Here is a 16294-nt window from a genome sequence, read left to right as displayed (position 1 = left end):
CCACAGAGCCCCAGGACAGCAACACAACTAGACCCAACCAAATCATGAGAAAACCAAAAGAGAATTACTTGTCACATTGGAAAGAATTAACAAAAAAACAGAGCAAACTAGAATGCTATTTGATCCTAAACAGAGAGTACACAGTGGCAGAATACCTGACCACTGTGACTGACCCAACATTTAGGAAATCTTTGACTATGTACAGACCCAATTTTGATAAACTCCCATATCTACTGGGTGAAATACCACAGTGTGCCATCACAGCAGCAAGACTTGTGACCAGTTGCCACAAGAAAAGGGCAACCAGTGAAGAACAAACACCATTGTAAATACAACCCATATTTATGTTTATTTATTTTCCCTTGTGTACTTTAACTATTTGCACATCGTTACAACACTGTATATATACATAATATGACAGTTGAAATGTCTATTATTTTGGAACTTGTGTCAGTGTAATATTTACTGTTCACTTTTTATTGTTTATTTCAATTCTGTTTATCCATTTCACTAGCTTTGGCAATGTAAACATGTTTCCCCATGCCAATAAAGCCCCTTGAATTGAATTGAAAGAGAGAGCGAGAAGGTGAGGGGGAGAAATGGAGAGAGAGAGAGAGAGAGAGAGAGAGAGAGAGAGAGAGAGGGGATGGGAGGGGGAGGGGGAGAAATGGAGAGAGAGAGAGAGAGAGAGAGAAAGAGAGAGAGAGAAGGGGAGGGGGAGAAATGGAGAGAGAGAGAGAGAGAGACACCTTGCTGATATTGAAATGTGCCTTTGAGAAGGTGATTTATTCACAGAAAAGGGCAATCAGAAACGTTAAAGGCTTATCTCACTCACGTCTCTGGTAGTCTATCTTCCTTTTTTGAAAAGAAAGAAAGAAAGAAAGAAAGAACGGTTTTCAGGGTGTTCCCGTTGGGATCTGTCTTAATCTTGCTGGTTTAAAATGTCATGTAGGCCTAGGCTTATCAACAGTCTGGGCTCTCTGCGGTGGTTGCAGACACACATAGAGAATGAACATGGAGGGAAAGACTAGAATCAGTTGACCTTGAACTATCAAGATTAGCCAGGATACATAGGAGCTACACTTTGGCGTCCAGCTACACTGAACGTATATCCTTTTTTGCCGCTGTTTTTCCCTTACCTTCACATATCAAGTAGCTTATAAACGTGCTTTTTCACCTCCAGTAATTCCACACTCACGGACAAAACACATTCCTGCCCGTTTATAACCCGTCTATCATTTGTTTATCTGTCTGTTTTCTTGTGGTAAATGGTCCTACATCTCCTATGCATAGAGACAACCCAAGGCCCGTTGGTTTCAGCGTTTATCGGCATTTTGTTACAGGTTTAGGACAACACATTTCTGGCTCACTACAACTCAGTAGGAAACACAGAAACACACTAAGTCATCGTATTTACTTACAAAAGATTTATTGCAGTTGTTTAAGGTTCTCAGTCTAACAAATATTTCAAACTCAAGGTAACTTCCTGGTTCTGATCACGTGTTTTTCCCCCACGCTCTGCCAAACGGTGTCCTCGCCTACCAGGTGTGTATAAGTCCACTTTTGTTATTGTACCAAGTGGTATTGTGAAGGGAGAGAGAGAGAGATAGGTAAGTACAGTTCCTTGTGTATGTAATGCAGTCTGCTTCAAGGTCTGGAACAGACAGGCTATAACGCACTTTTCCTTTTAAAACGGTATTTATTTTATTTAGCCATAATTTAACGTTGCGGCTGTGCCATGCCACTTAGGATTTAGCTGTGCAGTGGTCTTGTAGACTTAAAGTTTAGTCAATTTCCTTTTTAGTTTTGTGTAGGCTATTGTTTTTTTATTATTATTATTTATTTACTGAAAATTAACCATTTTAAACAATCATCTAATGAAAAATATACTGGATACTGAAAGTGATATATTGTTAAATATTATAATATCTCCCTATACACTACCGGTCCAAAGTTTTACAACACCTACTCATTCAAGGGTTTTTCTTTATTTTTACTATTTTCTACATTGTAGAATAATAAGTGAGAACATCAAAACTATGAAATAACACATATGGAATCATGTAGTAAACAAAAAAAGTGTTAAACACATCAAAATATAAAATATAAACCCAGAAACGCTGATGCACCAGATACTCAACTAGTCTAAAGAAGACCAGTTTTATTGCTTCTTTAATCAACACAACAGTTTTCTGCTGTGCTAACATAATTGCAAAAGTGTTTTCTAATGATCAATTAGCCTTTTGAAATGATAAACTTGGATTAGCTAACACAACGTGCCATTGGAACACAGGAGTGATGGTTGCTGATAATGGGTCTCTGTACGCCTATGTAGATATTCCATAAAAAAAATCAGCCGTTTCCAGCTACAATAGTCATTTACAACATTAACAATGTCTACACTGTATTTCTGATCAATTTGATGTTATTTTAATGGGGAAAAAAATGCTTTTCTTTCAAAAACAAGGACATTTCTAAGTGACACAAAACTTTTGAACGGTAGTGTATATCACATCATTATGCGCTTAGTCAATATATTTTCATATTTAAAGTTCAATTCATTGGCCAACCATTAAACACAAATACTAGTAAGCTTACTTGGGAGAAGGATTAATTCAGTATGATACAGAATGATACAGTAACAGAAGATTACAGTTTTGTCTAGAATGTATATAATCACCAGTATTGCATGAACAGTTGTGTCCTGACATTTTCTGAGACCCTTTTACATAGCATTCTGTACAGTTACCTTTAGGAAAGTTATAGATTATATCCATATTGCTATATAGGCCCAGTATCTGTTTGATATATATGTAAACATACTTCCAGTTGAGCCTAACCACGTCCATACTTCATGCTGATGAAAGTGTTTAGTGTTATTTTCCACCCCCTTGTGGAGCATCCTGTCCAGGCTGTCTGTCACTGGTGGAAAATGGCCGCTCGCCCTGATTCTATTCACCGACACTGACAACTGTAAAGTACAGAAAACTCAACAGTATTATCTGGAACTATCTGAACAAACCCAACCTCAAGACGGGGGACTTTTTTTTATGAACAATGTCTCGCTGGGTGCCTACCAAGAAGGAAAAGTACGGAGTTGGTGAGTGTAATAAAGTTGCACGTTTTCTCTGTGGTGTCGCTGGGTAGCTTGTCGGGCCACTCTGTATCCGATCACAAGTTTGGGAATAATTGTGATCAGTCTGTGATTCAGCGCTGCTACGCCGACATTCACACAATATTCACAAAGGCCTGACTTGATGTTTTTGCAACACATTTGCCTGAATTTAGGAATGCAAAACTTGTATCAAAGCTTTTGCTATGAGCAGCTGGTTTTGCCAACTAGTTTGCATGAAGTCAGAGTGAGGAATCCTGTGTGTGAGGACTGGGGTGAAAAGCTGGGGTGAACATGGGAATGGTCAGAGGCGCGCCTAGTCTGCAACACTGTTTCCTGTGTAGTCAGGGCCTGCACATCGTGGGCTGGACGGGACGCGGTTGGAACTTTGTAGCGTTTATTCTTACTTGGTTCAACATATGAGTTAAAGTTATTGATGTACACAATGGATTTGATGTAATTGTGGTGTTTCATATGTTTTCAACGTTTGTGTTTCGTCTGGATACTGCAGGCTACTCTTTCTCCGTCTCTAAGTCCTTTATGTGACTTATTCAAAGTAGATCTGGCAACAGGAGCCCTTAGGGCTGTTTATTCTGTTTGAACTTTTCCAAATGTGGACACAACTCAAAATGGACCCATGTTTTATAGCGGGTCTTCAAGTTTTATAGCTCCGTGTTGATTGACACATAGCTCTTGGGCGGTATGACCGCGGGTTTGGCCGGGAGTATGGCCGGGGGTATGACCGCGGGTATGACCGGGGGTTTGGCCGCCCGCTGTCGGACGTCCTGTCTTACCATCAGGCCACTAGCTTAACTTGAGTTAGGTTTTGTCCTGGCTGGAGTCATTCATTGTAGTGTCCATATTCACTGTGGTTTATTGGTAATACGTTGCATTAGATATAACACATTTTTATTCTCTAAGTACATTTAACCCGGAATTTGATTTGGTGAATAAGTGCTGCCAGTAATAGACAATGTACAAACAGAATACAGTAACATTGTTGTTATGCCTAGGCTACATAAGATTGTACAGACTCATAAGCTAGTACAGGCTACATAAGCTAGTGCAGGCTACATAAGCTAGTGCAGGCTACATAAGCTAGTGCAGGCTATATAAGCTAGTGCAGGCTATATAAGCTAGTGCAGGCTACATAAGCTAGTGCAGGCTACATAAGCTAGTACAGGCTACATAAGCTAGTGTAACGGTGTAAGTTCCGTCCCTCTCTTCGCTGGGCTCGAACCAGGGACCCTTGCACACATCAACAACTGACACCCCACGAAGCATCGTTACCCATCGCGCCACAAAAGCCACGGCCCTTGCAATGCAAGGGGAAACCCTACTTCAAGTCTCAGAGCGAGTGACGTCACTGATTGAAACGCTATTAGCGCGCACCACCGCTAACTAACTAGCCATTTCACATCGGCTACACTAGTACAGGCTACATAAGCTAGTACAGGCTATATAAACTAGTACAGGCTACTATTAGTAGTCTAAACTCTGCCATTGCAGAGTGATTCAGTAAATATACATACACTGTAGTTAAGACTTTGTTTCAACTGATTTTAAGAAAATAGTTTCAAATATTGACAACAATTCTCAGGGAGATCAGTGAACACTCAACAAGGCCTTCTGATGAGTCTGGGAGATCAGTGAACACTCAACAAGGCCTTCTGATGAGTCTGGGAGATCAGAGAACACTCAACAAGGCCTTCTGATGAGTCTGGGAGATCAGAGAACACTCAACAAGGCCTTCTGATGAGTCTGGGAGATCAGAGAACACTCAACAAGGCCTTCTGATGAGTCTGGGAGATCAGTGAACACTCAACAAGGCCTTCTGATGAGTCCTGGAGATCAGAGAACACTCAACAAGGCCTTCTGATGAGTCTGGGAGATCAGAGAACACTCAACAAGGCCTTCTGATGAGTCTGGGAGATCAGAGAACACTCAACAAGGCCTTCTGATGAGTCCTGGAGATCAGAGAACACTCAACAAGGCCTTCTGATGAGTCTGGGAGATCAGAGAACACTCAACAAGGCCTTCTGATGAGTCTGGGAGATCAGAGAACACTCAACAAGGCCTTCTGATGAGTCTGGGAGATCAGAGAACACTCAACAAGGCCTTCTGATGAGTCTGGGAGATCAGAGAACACTCAACAAGGCCTTCTGATGAGTCTGGGAGATCAGAGAACACTCAACAAGGCCTTCTGATGAGTCTGGGAGATCAGTGAACACTCAACAAGGCCTTCTGATGAGTCTGGGAGATCAGAGAACACTCAACAAGGCCTTCTGATGAGTCCTGGAGATCAGAGAACACTCAACAAGGCCTTCTGATGAGTCTGGGAGATCAGTGAACACTCAACAAGGCCTTCTGATGAGTCTGGGAGATCAGAGAACACTCAACAAGGCCTTCTGATGAGTCCTGGAGATCAGTGAACACTCAACAAGGCCTTCTGATGAGTCTGGGAGATCAGTGAACACTCAACAAGGCCTTCTGATGAGTCCTGGAGATCAGTGAACACTCAACAAGGCCTTCTGATGAGTCTGGGAGATCAGTGAACACTCAACAAGGCCTTCTGATGAGTCTGGGAGATCAGTGAACACTCAACAAGGCCTTCTGATGAGTCTGGGAGATCAGTGAACACTTAGGGCCCTATAAAATCCGCATTGCGGAAAATGCAGACGGAATCTAGACGTTAACACTGAATTCACCAATATGTTATACGTTTTATTGAACTTAGTTGGAAATCAAAAGTTTAACTTCTATTCAGTCGAATAAGCCTCACTTAGAATATCTTTTGTATTTTTACGTTAACCGAATTCAAGACTTTCTTATTGGCCTCCATACAAAACCACTTGGTCTGTTTCACTCTTTATTCTCAGTCAGCCATCTTGTTTCACCTCTTCCTCTCTGGTCTGGTTGGTTAAAGGAGCAGACAGACTGAAACATACTATAAATGACTGATTTACCATCCATGGTACAAATCAACAGTGACGCGTGTATTTGGGTCTCACTTTACATTACAGTGGCCCCTATCCACAGGAACACTTCAACAGTAATGAGACCAGTGTCATGTGAAGTACAGGGCCCATTGTCCCTGTCGGCTGTGTGTCTTACCCTTCATTAAGGTTCCCTATTATTATAGTCTCAGGTAGATTGAGGAAGTGGGGAGATGGTAAAACCATGAATGGCTGTCATCTGTGCAGTAAAACACAGGTTCCCATATAGTGTTGCATTGTTTCTGCTGTTATAGAATGTAGGGAGGACTTGACCTCACTCACTGTGTCCCTTCCTGTAGGGAGGACTTGACCTCACTCACCGTGTCCCTTCCTGTAGGGAGGACTTGACCTCACTCACCGTGTCCCTTCCTGTAGGGAGGACTTGACCTCACTCACCGTGTCCCTTCCTGTAGGGAGGACTTGACCTCACTCACCGTGTCCCTTCCTGTAGGGAGGACTTGACCTCACTCACCGTGTCCCTTCCTGTAGGGAGGATGTGACCTCACTCACCGTGTCCCTTCCTGTAGGGAGGATGTGACCTCACTCACCGTGTCCCTTCCTGTAGGGAGGACTTGACCTCACTCACCGTGTCCCTTCCTGTAGGGAGGACTTGACCTCACTCACCGTGTCCCTTCCTGTAGGGAGGACTTGACCTCACTCACCGTGTCCCTTCCTGTAGGGAGGATGTGACCTCACTCACCGTGTCCCTTCCTGTAGGGAGGACTTGACCTCACTCACCGTGTCCCTTCCTGTAGGGAGGATGTGACCTCACTCACCGTGTCCCTTCCTGTAGGGAGGACTTGACCCCACTCACCGTGTCCCTTCCTGCAGGGAGGACTTGACCTCACTCACCGTGTCCCTTCCTGTAGGGAGGATGTGACCTCACTCACCGTGTCCCTTCCTGCAGGGAGGACTTGACCTCACTCACCGTGTCCCTTCCTGTAGGGAGGACTTGACCTCACTCACCGTGTCCCTTCCTGTAGGGAGGATGTGACCTCACTCACCGTGTCCCTTCCTGTAGGGAGGACTTGACCTCACTCACCGTGTCCCTTCCTGTAGGGAGGATGTGACCTCACTCACCGTGTCCCTTCCTGTAGGGAGGACTTGACCTCACTCACCGTGTCCCTTCCTGTAGGGAGGATGTGACCTCACTCACCGTGTCCCTCCCTGTAGGGAGGATGTGACCTCACTCACCGTGTCCCTTCCTGTAGGGAGGATGTGACCTCACTCACCGTGTCCCTTCCTGTAGGGAGGATGTGACCTCACTCACCGTGTCCCTTCCTGTAGGGAGGATGTGACCTCACTCACCGTGTCCCTTCCTGCAGGGAGGACGTGACCTCAGCGTGTCCCTTCCCTTGTTGCTCAGGGCAACCAAAGCTAGACTCTAGCACCAGTGGTTTCCATAACATTGTGCTTTCCTCTTGGCACAGCTTTGTTACTGCACTTTTAATACTCCACCGACTACTGTTCCTCACAGACAATTCAAACCAGCTAGGTGGATGTCTTTGGGAGAGTTGCATTTACTTGACTGAGACTGAGATGGGAAACCTTTTAGCTTCTCTGCAGATATGCCAGTTGACTGACTTTATCTTGGAAAATAAAACATCTTGGATAAAAGCTTTATACGTTTAGTTTGTAGTTTATGTGTAGTGTAGAACTCTCATCCCTTTACTCTGAGAAATACACAGCATCTTATCTCACAACAGGCGGATGCTGAAAAAATCAAGATGTTTCCTCATGTGATCTCTTCCTCATGTGATCTCTTACCTTGAGGCCAGACGCTGAACTTCCTTCAACGTCTTGAATTCCACAGTAGAATGTTTAGGATGTTCCTCTGGTAATGCTGATGAGCTCATCAACCAACCAGAAGCACCATCACAATCTCTCCTTCAGGGTCCCCTTCTACTGTTACACTGCCCAGGTTAACATGAAGGTTGCACTAACCAACCAATTAGTCATATTTATATCTCTTTCACAGCTCCAATTTCAGATGAGGGATGGATGAATGTCTGGACCTGACCTGCTTTTGTTCACAAAGAATAACGACGTGTGAACCAATCTAATGATCAAAGAGTTGGACGTTCATTCAAATCAATTGTCTGCTGACCCTGAGTTCATTCCATGACACACTTCCTTTTGTTGTTAGAATGTCAACAAACCCTGCAGTGAATCAAATGGAATCGGAGGAGCAGTTTAAATACATGTTTCTTCCTCAAGGCAAGACAGAAGTCTGATTTTAAAAAGGGCCTGGTGGTGGGGTCATTGTGGGGTCATTGTTTTCCTGCATGATGTTTCCTCCTCCATCGTGTGATGAATTAATTCATTTGAAATCCCCTTTTGATGATCATACAGGAAGTGTTGTAAAAATCCTATCTGATTCTGTTAAAGTCTAGAAAGCAGACACAGATGGAGATGAAAGGAATACTGTTGAGAAACAGTGATATTCTCTGGTTCAACATGTCTGTTTTGTTGAGTCTGGAGATAACGATGGTATACGAGCTACACACATCCCTATAGAACAGTTCCACTCTGTCCAGCGGCAGGACAACTCTGTTCCTCTGTGTAGTTCCACTCTGTCCAGCGGCAGGACAACTCTGTTCCTCTGTGTAGTTCCACTCTGTCCAGCGGCAGGACAACTCTGTTCCTCTGTGTAGTTCCACTCTGTCCAGCGGCAGGACAACTCTGTTCCTCTGTGTAGTTCCACTCTGTCCAGCGGCAGGACAACTCTGTTCCTCTGTGTAGTTCCACTCTGTCCAGCGGCAGGACAACTCTGTTCCTCTGTGTAGTTCCACTCTGTCCAGCGGCAGGACAACTCTGTTCAACAGACGCAAATCAGTAATAAAACATCAAGTTTACGTTCATTTGGGACACAGCCTGGTTCGATTCCAGGCTGTGTCACAACCAGCCGTGACTTGGAGTCCCATAGGGTGGCGCACAATTGGCCCAGCGTCGTCTGGGTTAGTGTTTGGCCCGGGTAGGACGTCATTGTAAATAAATAAATCCAAATAAAGTTGTGTGTGTGTGGTCTTGAGGAAGCTGTGTTTGTGTTAGTCAGGCCATTGAGTGCAGCCTTGGCTACTCTTATCTTCAGACCTTGGCCCAACAAATCACTAAATAAACCAACTTCCAACAACTACTACCTACTGACTTCATAACGCTCCTTTAGATGTGGTCTGTCCTGAGGACTCTGGTTTGGTTTGTCAGACTAATCTTTAACCTCTGGACGGGACATCCAGCGAAAAATCCTATCGCCATTTGCATAACAAAATTTAATATATATATTTTTTCAAATATAGGACTATTTTATATCGTTTTATAGATACACCTCTCCTGAATCGAACCACGTTGTCTGATTTCAAAAAGGCTTTACAGCAAAAGCAAAACATTACATTATGTTAGAGGAGTATATCGTAAAAGTAGCCACATAGCCATTTTCCGACCAACCACATACATCACAAATAACCAAAAAACAGCTAAATGCAGCACTAACCTTTGACAATCTTCATCAGATGACACTCCTAGGACATCATGTTACACAATACATGTATTCTTTTGTTCGATAAAGTTCATATTTATATATAAAAACAGCATTTTACATCGGTGCGTAACGTTGACTAACTATTTTCCCTCAAATGCGTCCGGTGAAACAGCGCTACAATTTACTAAATTACTATTCGAAAACATTTTTAAAATGTAATATTGTCATTCTAAGATTTATAGATTAGCATCTCTTGAAAGCACCTGCAATGCCAGATTTAAAAAGAACTTTACTGGGTAATCACACTTTGTGATAAAAGGGGATGCGATACTCAGAAAAATAGGCTACCGTTACAGGTCAGCGCCATCTTGGAACAATCGCATATCAAATCTAGTCTTGTATACTATTGTCAATAATCCCTTACCTTTGATTATCTTCATCAGAAGGCACTTCCAGGTATCCCAGGTCCACAACAAATGTATTTTCGTTCGAAAAAGTTAATCCTTTATGTCTGTCCCAATAGCTTGTTGTTGTTAGTGCGTTCTGAAGGCTGCTCCAAAAGTACCGTCGTTTGCGGGACTTCTCTCTCAACAAAATGCATATTTTTTTTATTTAGGTTCGTTCAAACGTTGTATAACATTAATCTTTAGGGCCTTTTTCAACCAGAGCTCCAATAAGATTCAAGGGGGACGGTTGCATTGTCTTTATAAACGTTTCGAAAGGGGAGGGTAGCCAGGGGCGCCGGCGTCATAATGGTGATGGCCCTCCTCATGTGACCACTTTCCACAGACTCTCATTCTGTCAGTTTTCACAGTAGAAGGCTCAATCCACTTTGTAAAGACTGGGGACATCTAGTGGAAGCAATAGGAAGTGCTCAATGAACCATAGCTCACGGTGTGATTTATAGGCAAAGTGATGAAGTTGAGTCCGCAATTCAGAATTCCACATCCTGTTACGATCTGTCTCGGGGTTTTGACTGCCATATGAGTTCTGTTATACTCAGACACAATTCAAACAGTTTTAGAAACTTTAGGGTGTTTTCTATCCACAAGTATTAATTACATGCATATCCTAGCTTCTGAGTTTGAGTAGGAGGCCGTTTAAAATGGGCACGAATTGTTTTCAAAAATTGCTGTAGCGCCCCCAATCCTAGGCGACCGTCAAGAGGATAACTCCTAAACTATACTAATTATACACTTCATCAGTCTAACTGGACCTGTAATGTTGTGGTGAGGAGGGAGGCTGTTTGTCTTGGCTCCTGACTCTCAGCTGTAGACCTGTAATGTTGTGGTGAGGAGGGAGGCTGTTTGTCTTGGCTCCTGACTCTCAGCTGTAGATCTGTAATGTTGTGGTGAGGAGGGAGGCTGTTTGTCTTGGCTCCTGACTCTCAGCTGTAGACCTGTAATGTTGTGGTGAGGAGGGAGGCTGTTTGTCTTGGCTCCTGACTCTCAGCTGTAGACCTGTAATGTTGTGGTGAGGAGGGAGGCTGTTTGTCTTGGCTCCTGACTCTCAGCTGTAGACCTGTAATGTTGTGGTGAGGAGGGAGGCTGTTTGTCTTGGCTCCTGACTCTCAGCTGTAGACCTGTAATGTTGTGGTGAGGAGGGAGGCTGTTTGTCTTGGCTCCTGACTCTCAGCTGTAGACCTGTAATGTTGTGGTGAGGAGGGAGGCTGTTTGTCTTGGCTCCTGACTCTCAGCTGTAGACCTGTAATGTTGCCAGAATCAGCCAGATAAGGAAATGCCACTTCCTGTAGTTGGTGTGGTTCCTTCCCCCACGTGGGACCTGTACAGCTGCACTTCCAGTTCTAGAGTCCCCCGTTGTAGTTCCAGTTCTAGAGTCCCCCGTTGTAGTTCCAGTTCTAGAGTCCCCCGTTGTAGTTCCAGTTCTAGAGTCCCCCGTTGTAGTTTTAGTTATAGAGTCCCCCGTTGTAGTTTTAGTTATAGAGTCCCCCGTTGTAGTTTTAGTTATAGAGTCCCCCGTTGTAGTTTTAGTTATAGAGTCCCCCGTTGTAGTTTTAGTTATAGAGTCCCCCGTTGTAGTTTTAGTTATAGAGTCCCCCGTTGTAGTTTTAGTTATAGAGTCCCCCGTTGTAGTTCCAGTTCTAGAGTCCCCCGTTGTAGTTCCAGTTCTAGAGTCCCCCGTTCCAGTTCTAGAGTCCCCCGTTCCAGTTCTAGAGTCCCCCGTTCCAGTTCTAGAGTCCCCCGTTCCAGTTCTAGAGTCCCCCGTTCCAGTTCTAGAGTCCCCCGTTCCAGTTCTAGAGTCCCCCGTTGCAGTTCTAGAGTCCCCCGTTGTAGTTCTAGAGTCCCCCGTTGTAGTTCTAGAGTCCCCCGTTGTAGTTCTAGAGTCCCCCGTTGTAGTTCTAGAGTCCCCCGTTGTAGTTCTAGAGTCCCCCGTTGTAGTTCTAGAGTCCCCCGTTCCAGTTCTAGAGTCCCCCGTTGGAGTTCCAGAAGCATCCTGAGAGCATTCATGTGTGGGGTTGCTTCTCAGCCAAGGGAGTGGGCTCACTCACAATTTTGCCTAAGAACACAGCCATGAATAAAGAATGGTACCAACACATCCTCCGAGAGCAACTTCTCCCAACCATCCAGGAACAGTTTGGTGACGAACAACGCCTTTTCCATCATGATGGAGCGCCTTGCCATAAGGCAAAAGTCATAACTAAGTGGCTCGGGGAACAAAACATTGATATTTTGGGTCCATGGCCAGGAAACTCCCCAGACCTTAATCCCATTGAGAACTTGTGGTCAATCCTCAAGAGGCAAGTGGACAAACAAAAACCCACAAATTCTGACAAACTCCAAGCATTGATTATGCAAGAATGAGCTGATCTTCAGTCAGGATGTGGCCCTGAAGTTAATTGACAGCATGCCAGGGCGGATTGCAGAGGTCTTGAAAAATAATGGCCAACACTGCAAATATTGACTCTTTGCATCAACTTCATGTAATTGTCAATAAAAGCCTTTGACACTTATGAAATGCTTGTAATTATACTTCAGTATTCCATAGTAACATCTGACAAAAATATCTAAAGACACTGAAGCAGCAAACTTTGTGGAAATTAATATTTGTGTCATTCTCAAAACTTTTGGCCACGACTATATATAGTTTCCAGGACTTTTTTTGTTGCATCGTGTCACACTGTAGTAGTGAGGAACCAGTTAAGAGGAGCAGACTACACACTAAACAGTAGTTGTCTCCAGCCCAGCCGCCCCCCTCAGCCCAGACCCCCACCCCTCAGCCCAGCCCAGCCCACCCCCCCCAGCCTAGCCCCCCCCCCCTCAGCCCAGCCCCTCCTCAGCCCAGCCTAGCAACAGTTTGTGACTGAATCCCCCACTCTATACTCAACAAAAGCACCACATACCCACCCAGACCCACAGCTCTGGTTTCTCATACAGTGAGTCTAAGCTAACAAATATGGTTGTAATTAAACCCCTGGGCTCAATCACAGACTGGATGGAGTGGTGGGTAGAGGGGTGGATGGATGAGGGGTGGATGGATGGAGGGATGGATGAGGGGTGGGTGGGTGGAGTGGTGGGTGGAGGAATGGATGGAGGAATGCTGAGAACAGTGGATGGTAACAGAAATAATGTTGTCCTGTTGAGTGTTGAAGCCAGTTTCTGTTTATGATCTGCTGCTTGGCTTCTGCATAAAGAAATCTATCTGGGTCACAGAGCACAGATGGACGGATCTATCTGGGTCACAGAGCAGAGATGGACGGATCTATCTGGGTCACAGAGCAGAGATGGACGGATCTATCTGGGTCACAGAGCAGAGATGGACGGATCTATGTGCTGAACCACACATCATCCTTCCTCTGGTCGGGTGGGACATAGACCTGCCACTATGTCATTATACCAGGAAACATCGTCATCACCTTTTGTCCTAGTCTGTCTGATTTACCTTGGGGTTATTTAGCAGACCCTCTGATCCAGAGAGACCTACAGTCAGTGCATTCATCTAAGGTAGATAAACAACCACATATCATAGAATGCATAGCACAGTCATAGAATGCATAGCACAGTCTTAGAATGGATAGCACAGTCTTAGAATGGATAGCGCAGTCTTAGAATGGATAGCGCAGTCTTAGAATGGATAGCGCAGTCTTAGAATGCATAGCGCAGTCTTAGAATGCATAGCGCAGTCTTAGAATGCATAGCGCAGTCTTAGAATGCATAGCGCAGTCTTAGAATGGATAGCGCAGTCTTAGAATGCATAGCGCAGTCTTAGAATGGATAGCGCAGTCTTAGAATGGATAGCGCAGTCTTAGAATGGATAGCGCAGTCTTAGAATGGATAGCGCAGTCTTAGAATGGATAGCGCAGTCTTAGAATGGATAGCGCAGTCTTAGAATGGATAGCGCAGTCTTAGAATGGATAGCGCAGTCTTAGAATGGATAGCGCAGTCTTAGAATGGATAGCGCAGTCTTAGAATGGATAGAAAACATATCACATATCAATAGTAGGAAGGTGTTCCTAAAGTTTTCTACACTCAGTGTACATATCACAGTCATAACAGTCACAGCTTTTTCAATATTCACCTTTTTCTACAAAGTTGTGTCCTTGTTTAACCTCTTGGGGCTAGGTGGGACGCTAGCGTGCCACCCGTGGTGCACTCCATCAACAGCAGGTGCATTTCAAGAGCGGCAAATTTGAATCCAAATAAATGTCAAAATTCAAATTTTTCAAAAATACAACTATGTTACACCATTTGAAAGATAAACATCTCCTTAATCTAACCACGTTTTACGATTTCAAAAAGGTTTTACGGCGAAAGCATAAATTTAGAGTATGTTAGGACAGTACATTTACAAGAGTTGTGTGTAATGTTTTGTCAAGTCAAAGACAGGGTCACCAAAACCATAAAACCAGCTAAAATGATGCACTAACCTTTTACAATCTCCATCAGATGACACTCCTAGGACATTATGTTAGACAATGCATGCATTTTTAGTTCTATCAAGTTCATTTTTATATCCAAAAACAGCGTTTTACTATGGCATTGATGTTGAGGAAATCGTTTCCCTCCAATAACCGGCAGTCAAGTCAGCGTCACAAATTAAATAATTAAAATTAGAAAACATTGTTAAAATATTATATTGTCATTTAAAGAATTATAGATTTACATCTCTTGAACGCAATCAACTTGCCAGATTTAAAAATAACCTTACTGGGAAATCACACTTTGCAATAATCTGAGCACTGCGCCCAGAAAAATACGCGTTGCGATACAGACTAGACGTCATGTTGGGGAGATCTAAAATCGAAAATACTATGTAAATAATCCATTACCTTTGATTCTCTTCATCAGATGTCACTTCCAGGTATCACAGGTCCATAACGAATGTAGTTTTGTTCAAAAAAGCTCATCATTTATGTCCAAAAATCTCCGTCTCGTTAGCACATGATGTAAGCCAGCCGGACTTCTCGTCATGAACGAGGGGAAAAAATATATTTCCGTTCGTTCAAACATGTCAAACGTTGTATAGCATAAATCATTAGGGCCTTTTTTAACCAGAACATGAATAATATTCAAGGTGGACGAATGGATACTCTTTTATAACGTATTGGAACGAGGGTACCCAACATGAACTAGCGCGCCAGGTGTCTAATGGGACATCAACGTTCCATGGCTCTTGTTCGGTCAGATCTCCCTCCAGAAGACTCAAAACACTTTGTAAAGGCTGGTGACATCTAGTGGAAGCAATAGGAAGTGCCAAAATATTCCTAAACCCCTGTGTTTTTCAATGGGATAGGTTTAAAGTCAATACAACACATCAGGTATCCACTTCCTGTCAGAAAATGTCTCAGGGTTTTGCCTGCCAAATGAGTTCTGTTATACTCACAGACACCATTCAAACAGTTTTGGAAACTTTAGAGTGTTTTCTATCCATATATAATAAGTATATGCATATTCTAGTTACTGGGTAGGATTAGTAACCAGATTAAATCGGGTACATTTTTTTTATCCAGACGTGCAAATGCTGCCCCCTAGACCCAACAGGTTAAAGTGAATGTTCACCTTCATAATGTCAACAGCTGTTTGCTAGCTTTCTATCAATGTGATGACTTCCTGTAGAGACTCTCCATTAGGCTGGAGTAGACCTCTTGTTTCAGTCTCCTACCGACCTGGACCGGTCTGCCTGCCGTTCTCTAACCTTATCAAACTACACTGTCAGTGAGGGCCTCATGCTGTGTCAGTGTGGGAGTATTACCAACCACACACACACACACACACACACACACACACACACACACACACACACACACACACACACACAGTAAATGTTTTTACATTTCAGGCCCACATGAAAATAGTAACACCAGCCCACACTACACACAATGTAAAACACCTTCCTCTTTCTGGTCAGTCACTGCTGTTTAGTAGAGACCTGGTTACCAGCGTGACAGATACATATAGTCTCTCTTTTTAGTAGAGACCTGGTTACCAGCGTGACAGATACATATAGTCTCTCTGTTTAGTAGAGACCTGGTTACCAGCGTGACAGATACATATAGTCTCTCTGTTTAGTAGAGACCTGGTTACCAGCGTGACAGATACATATAGTCTCTCTGTTTAGTAGAGACCTGGTTACCAGCGTGACAGATACATATAGTCTCTCTGTTTAGTAGAGACCTGGTTACCAGCGTGACAGATACATATAGTCTCTCTGTTTAGTAGAGACCTGGTTACCAGCGTGACAGATACATAT

General features: G+C 43.7%; 1 protein-coding gene across 10 annotated transcripts in view; it reads left to right on the top strand.

The window, feature by feature from the left end:
• The first annotated feature begins 2901 nt into the window (after positions 1-2901).
• Positions 2902-16294, top strand: part of LOC106613940 (dedicator of cytokinesis protein 1) — a 729054-nt gene continuing 715661 nt past the window's right edge. For all 10 annotated transcript variants that reach the window (XM_045701156.1, XM_045701154.1, XM_045701151.1 and 7 more), the window contains exon 1: positions 2902-3100. In XM_045701156.1, coding sequence (XP_045557112.1) covers positions 3058-3100 — 43 coding nt within the window. In that variant the 5' untranslated portion in view covers positions 2902-3057. The remainder of the gene's footprint in view (positions 3101-16294) is intronic.

This window comes from Salmo salar, chromosome ssa18, assembly GCF_905237065.1.
Source record: "Salmo salar chromosome ssa18, Ssal_v3.1, whole genome shotgun sequence".
Classification (NCBI taxonomy): Eukaryota; Metazoa; Chordata; class Actinopteri; order Salmoniformes; family Salmonidae; genus Salmo; species Salmo salar.
Note: the sequence above shows the minus strand (reverse complement) of the source record. Positions and strands in the feature narration are given on the sequence as shown.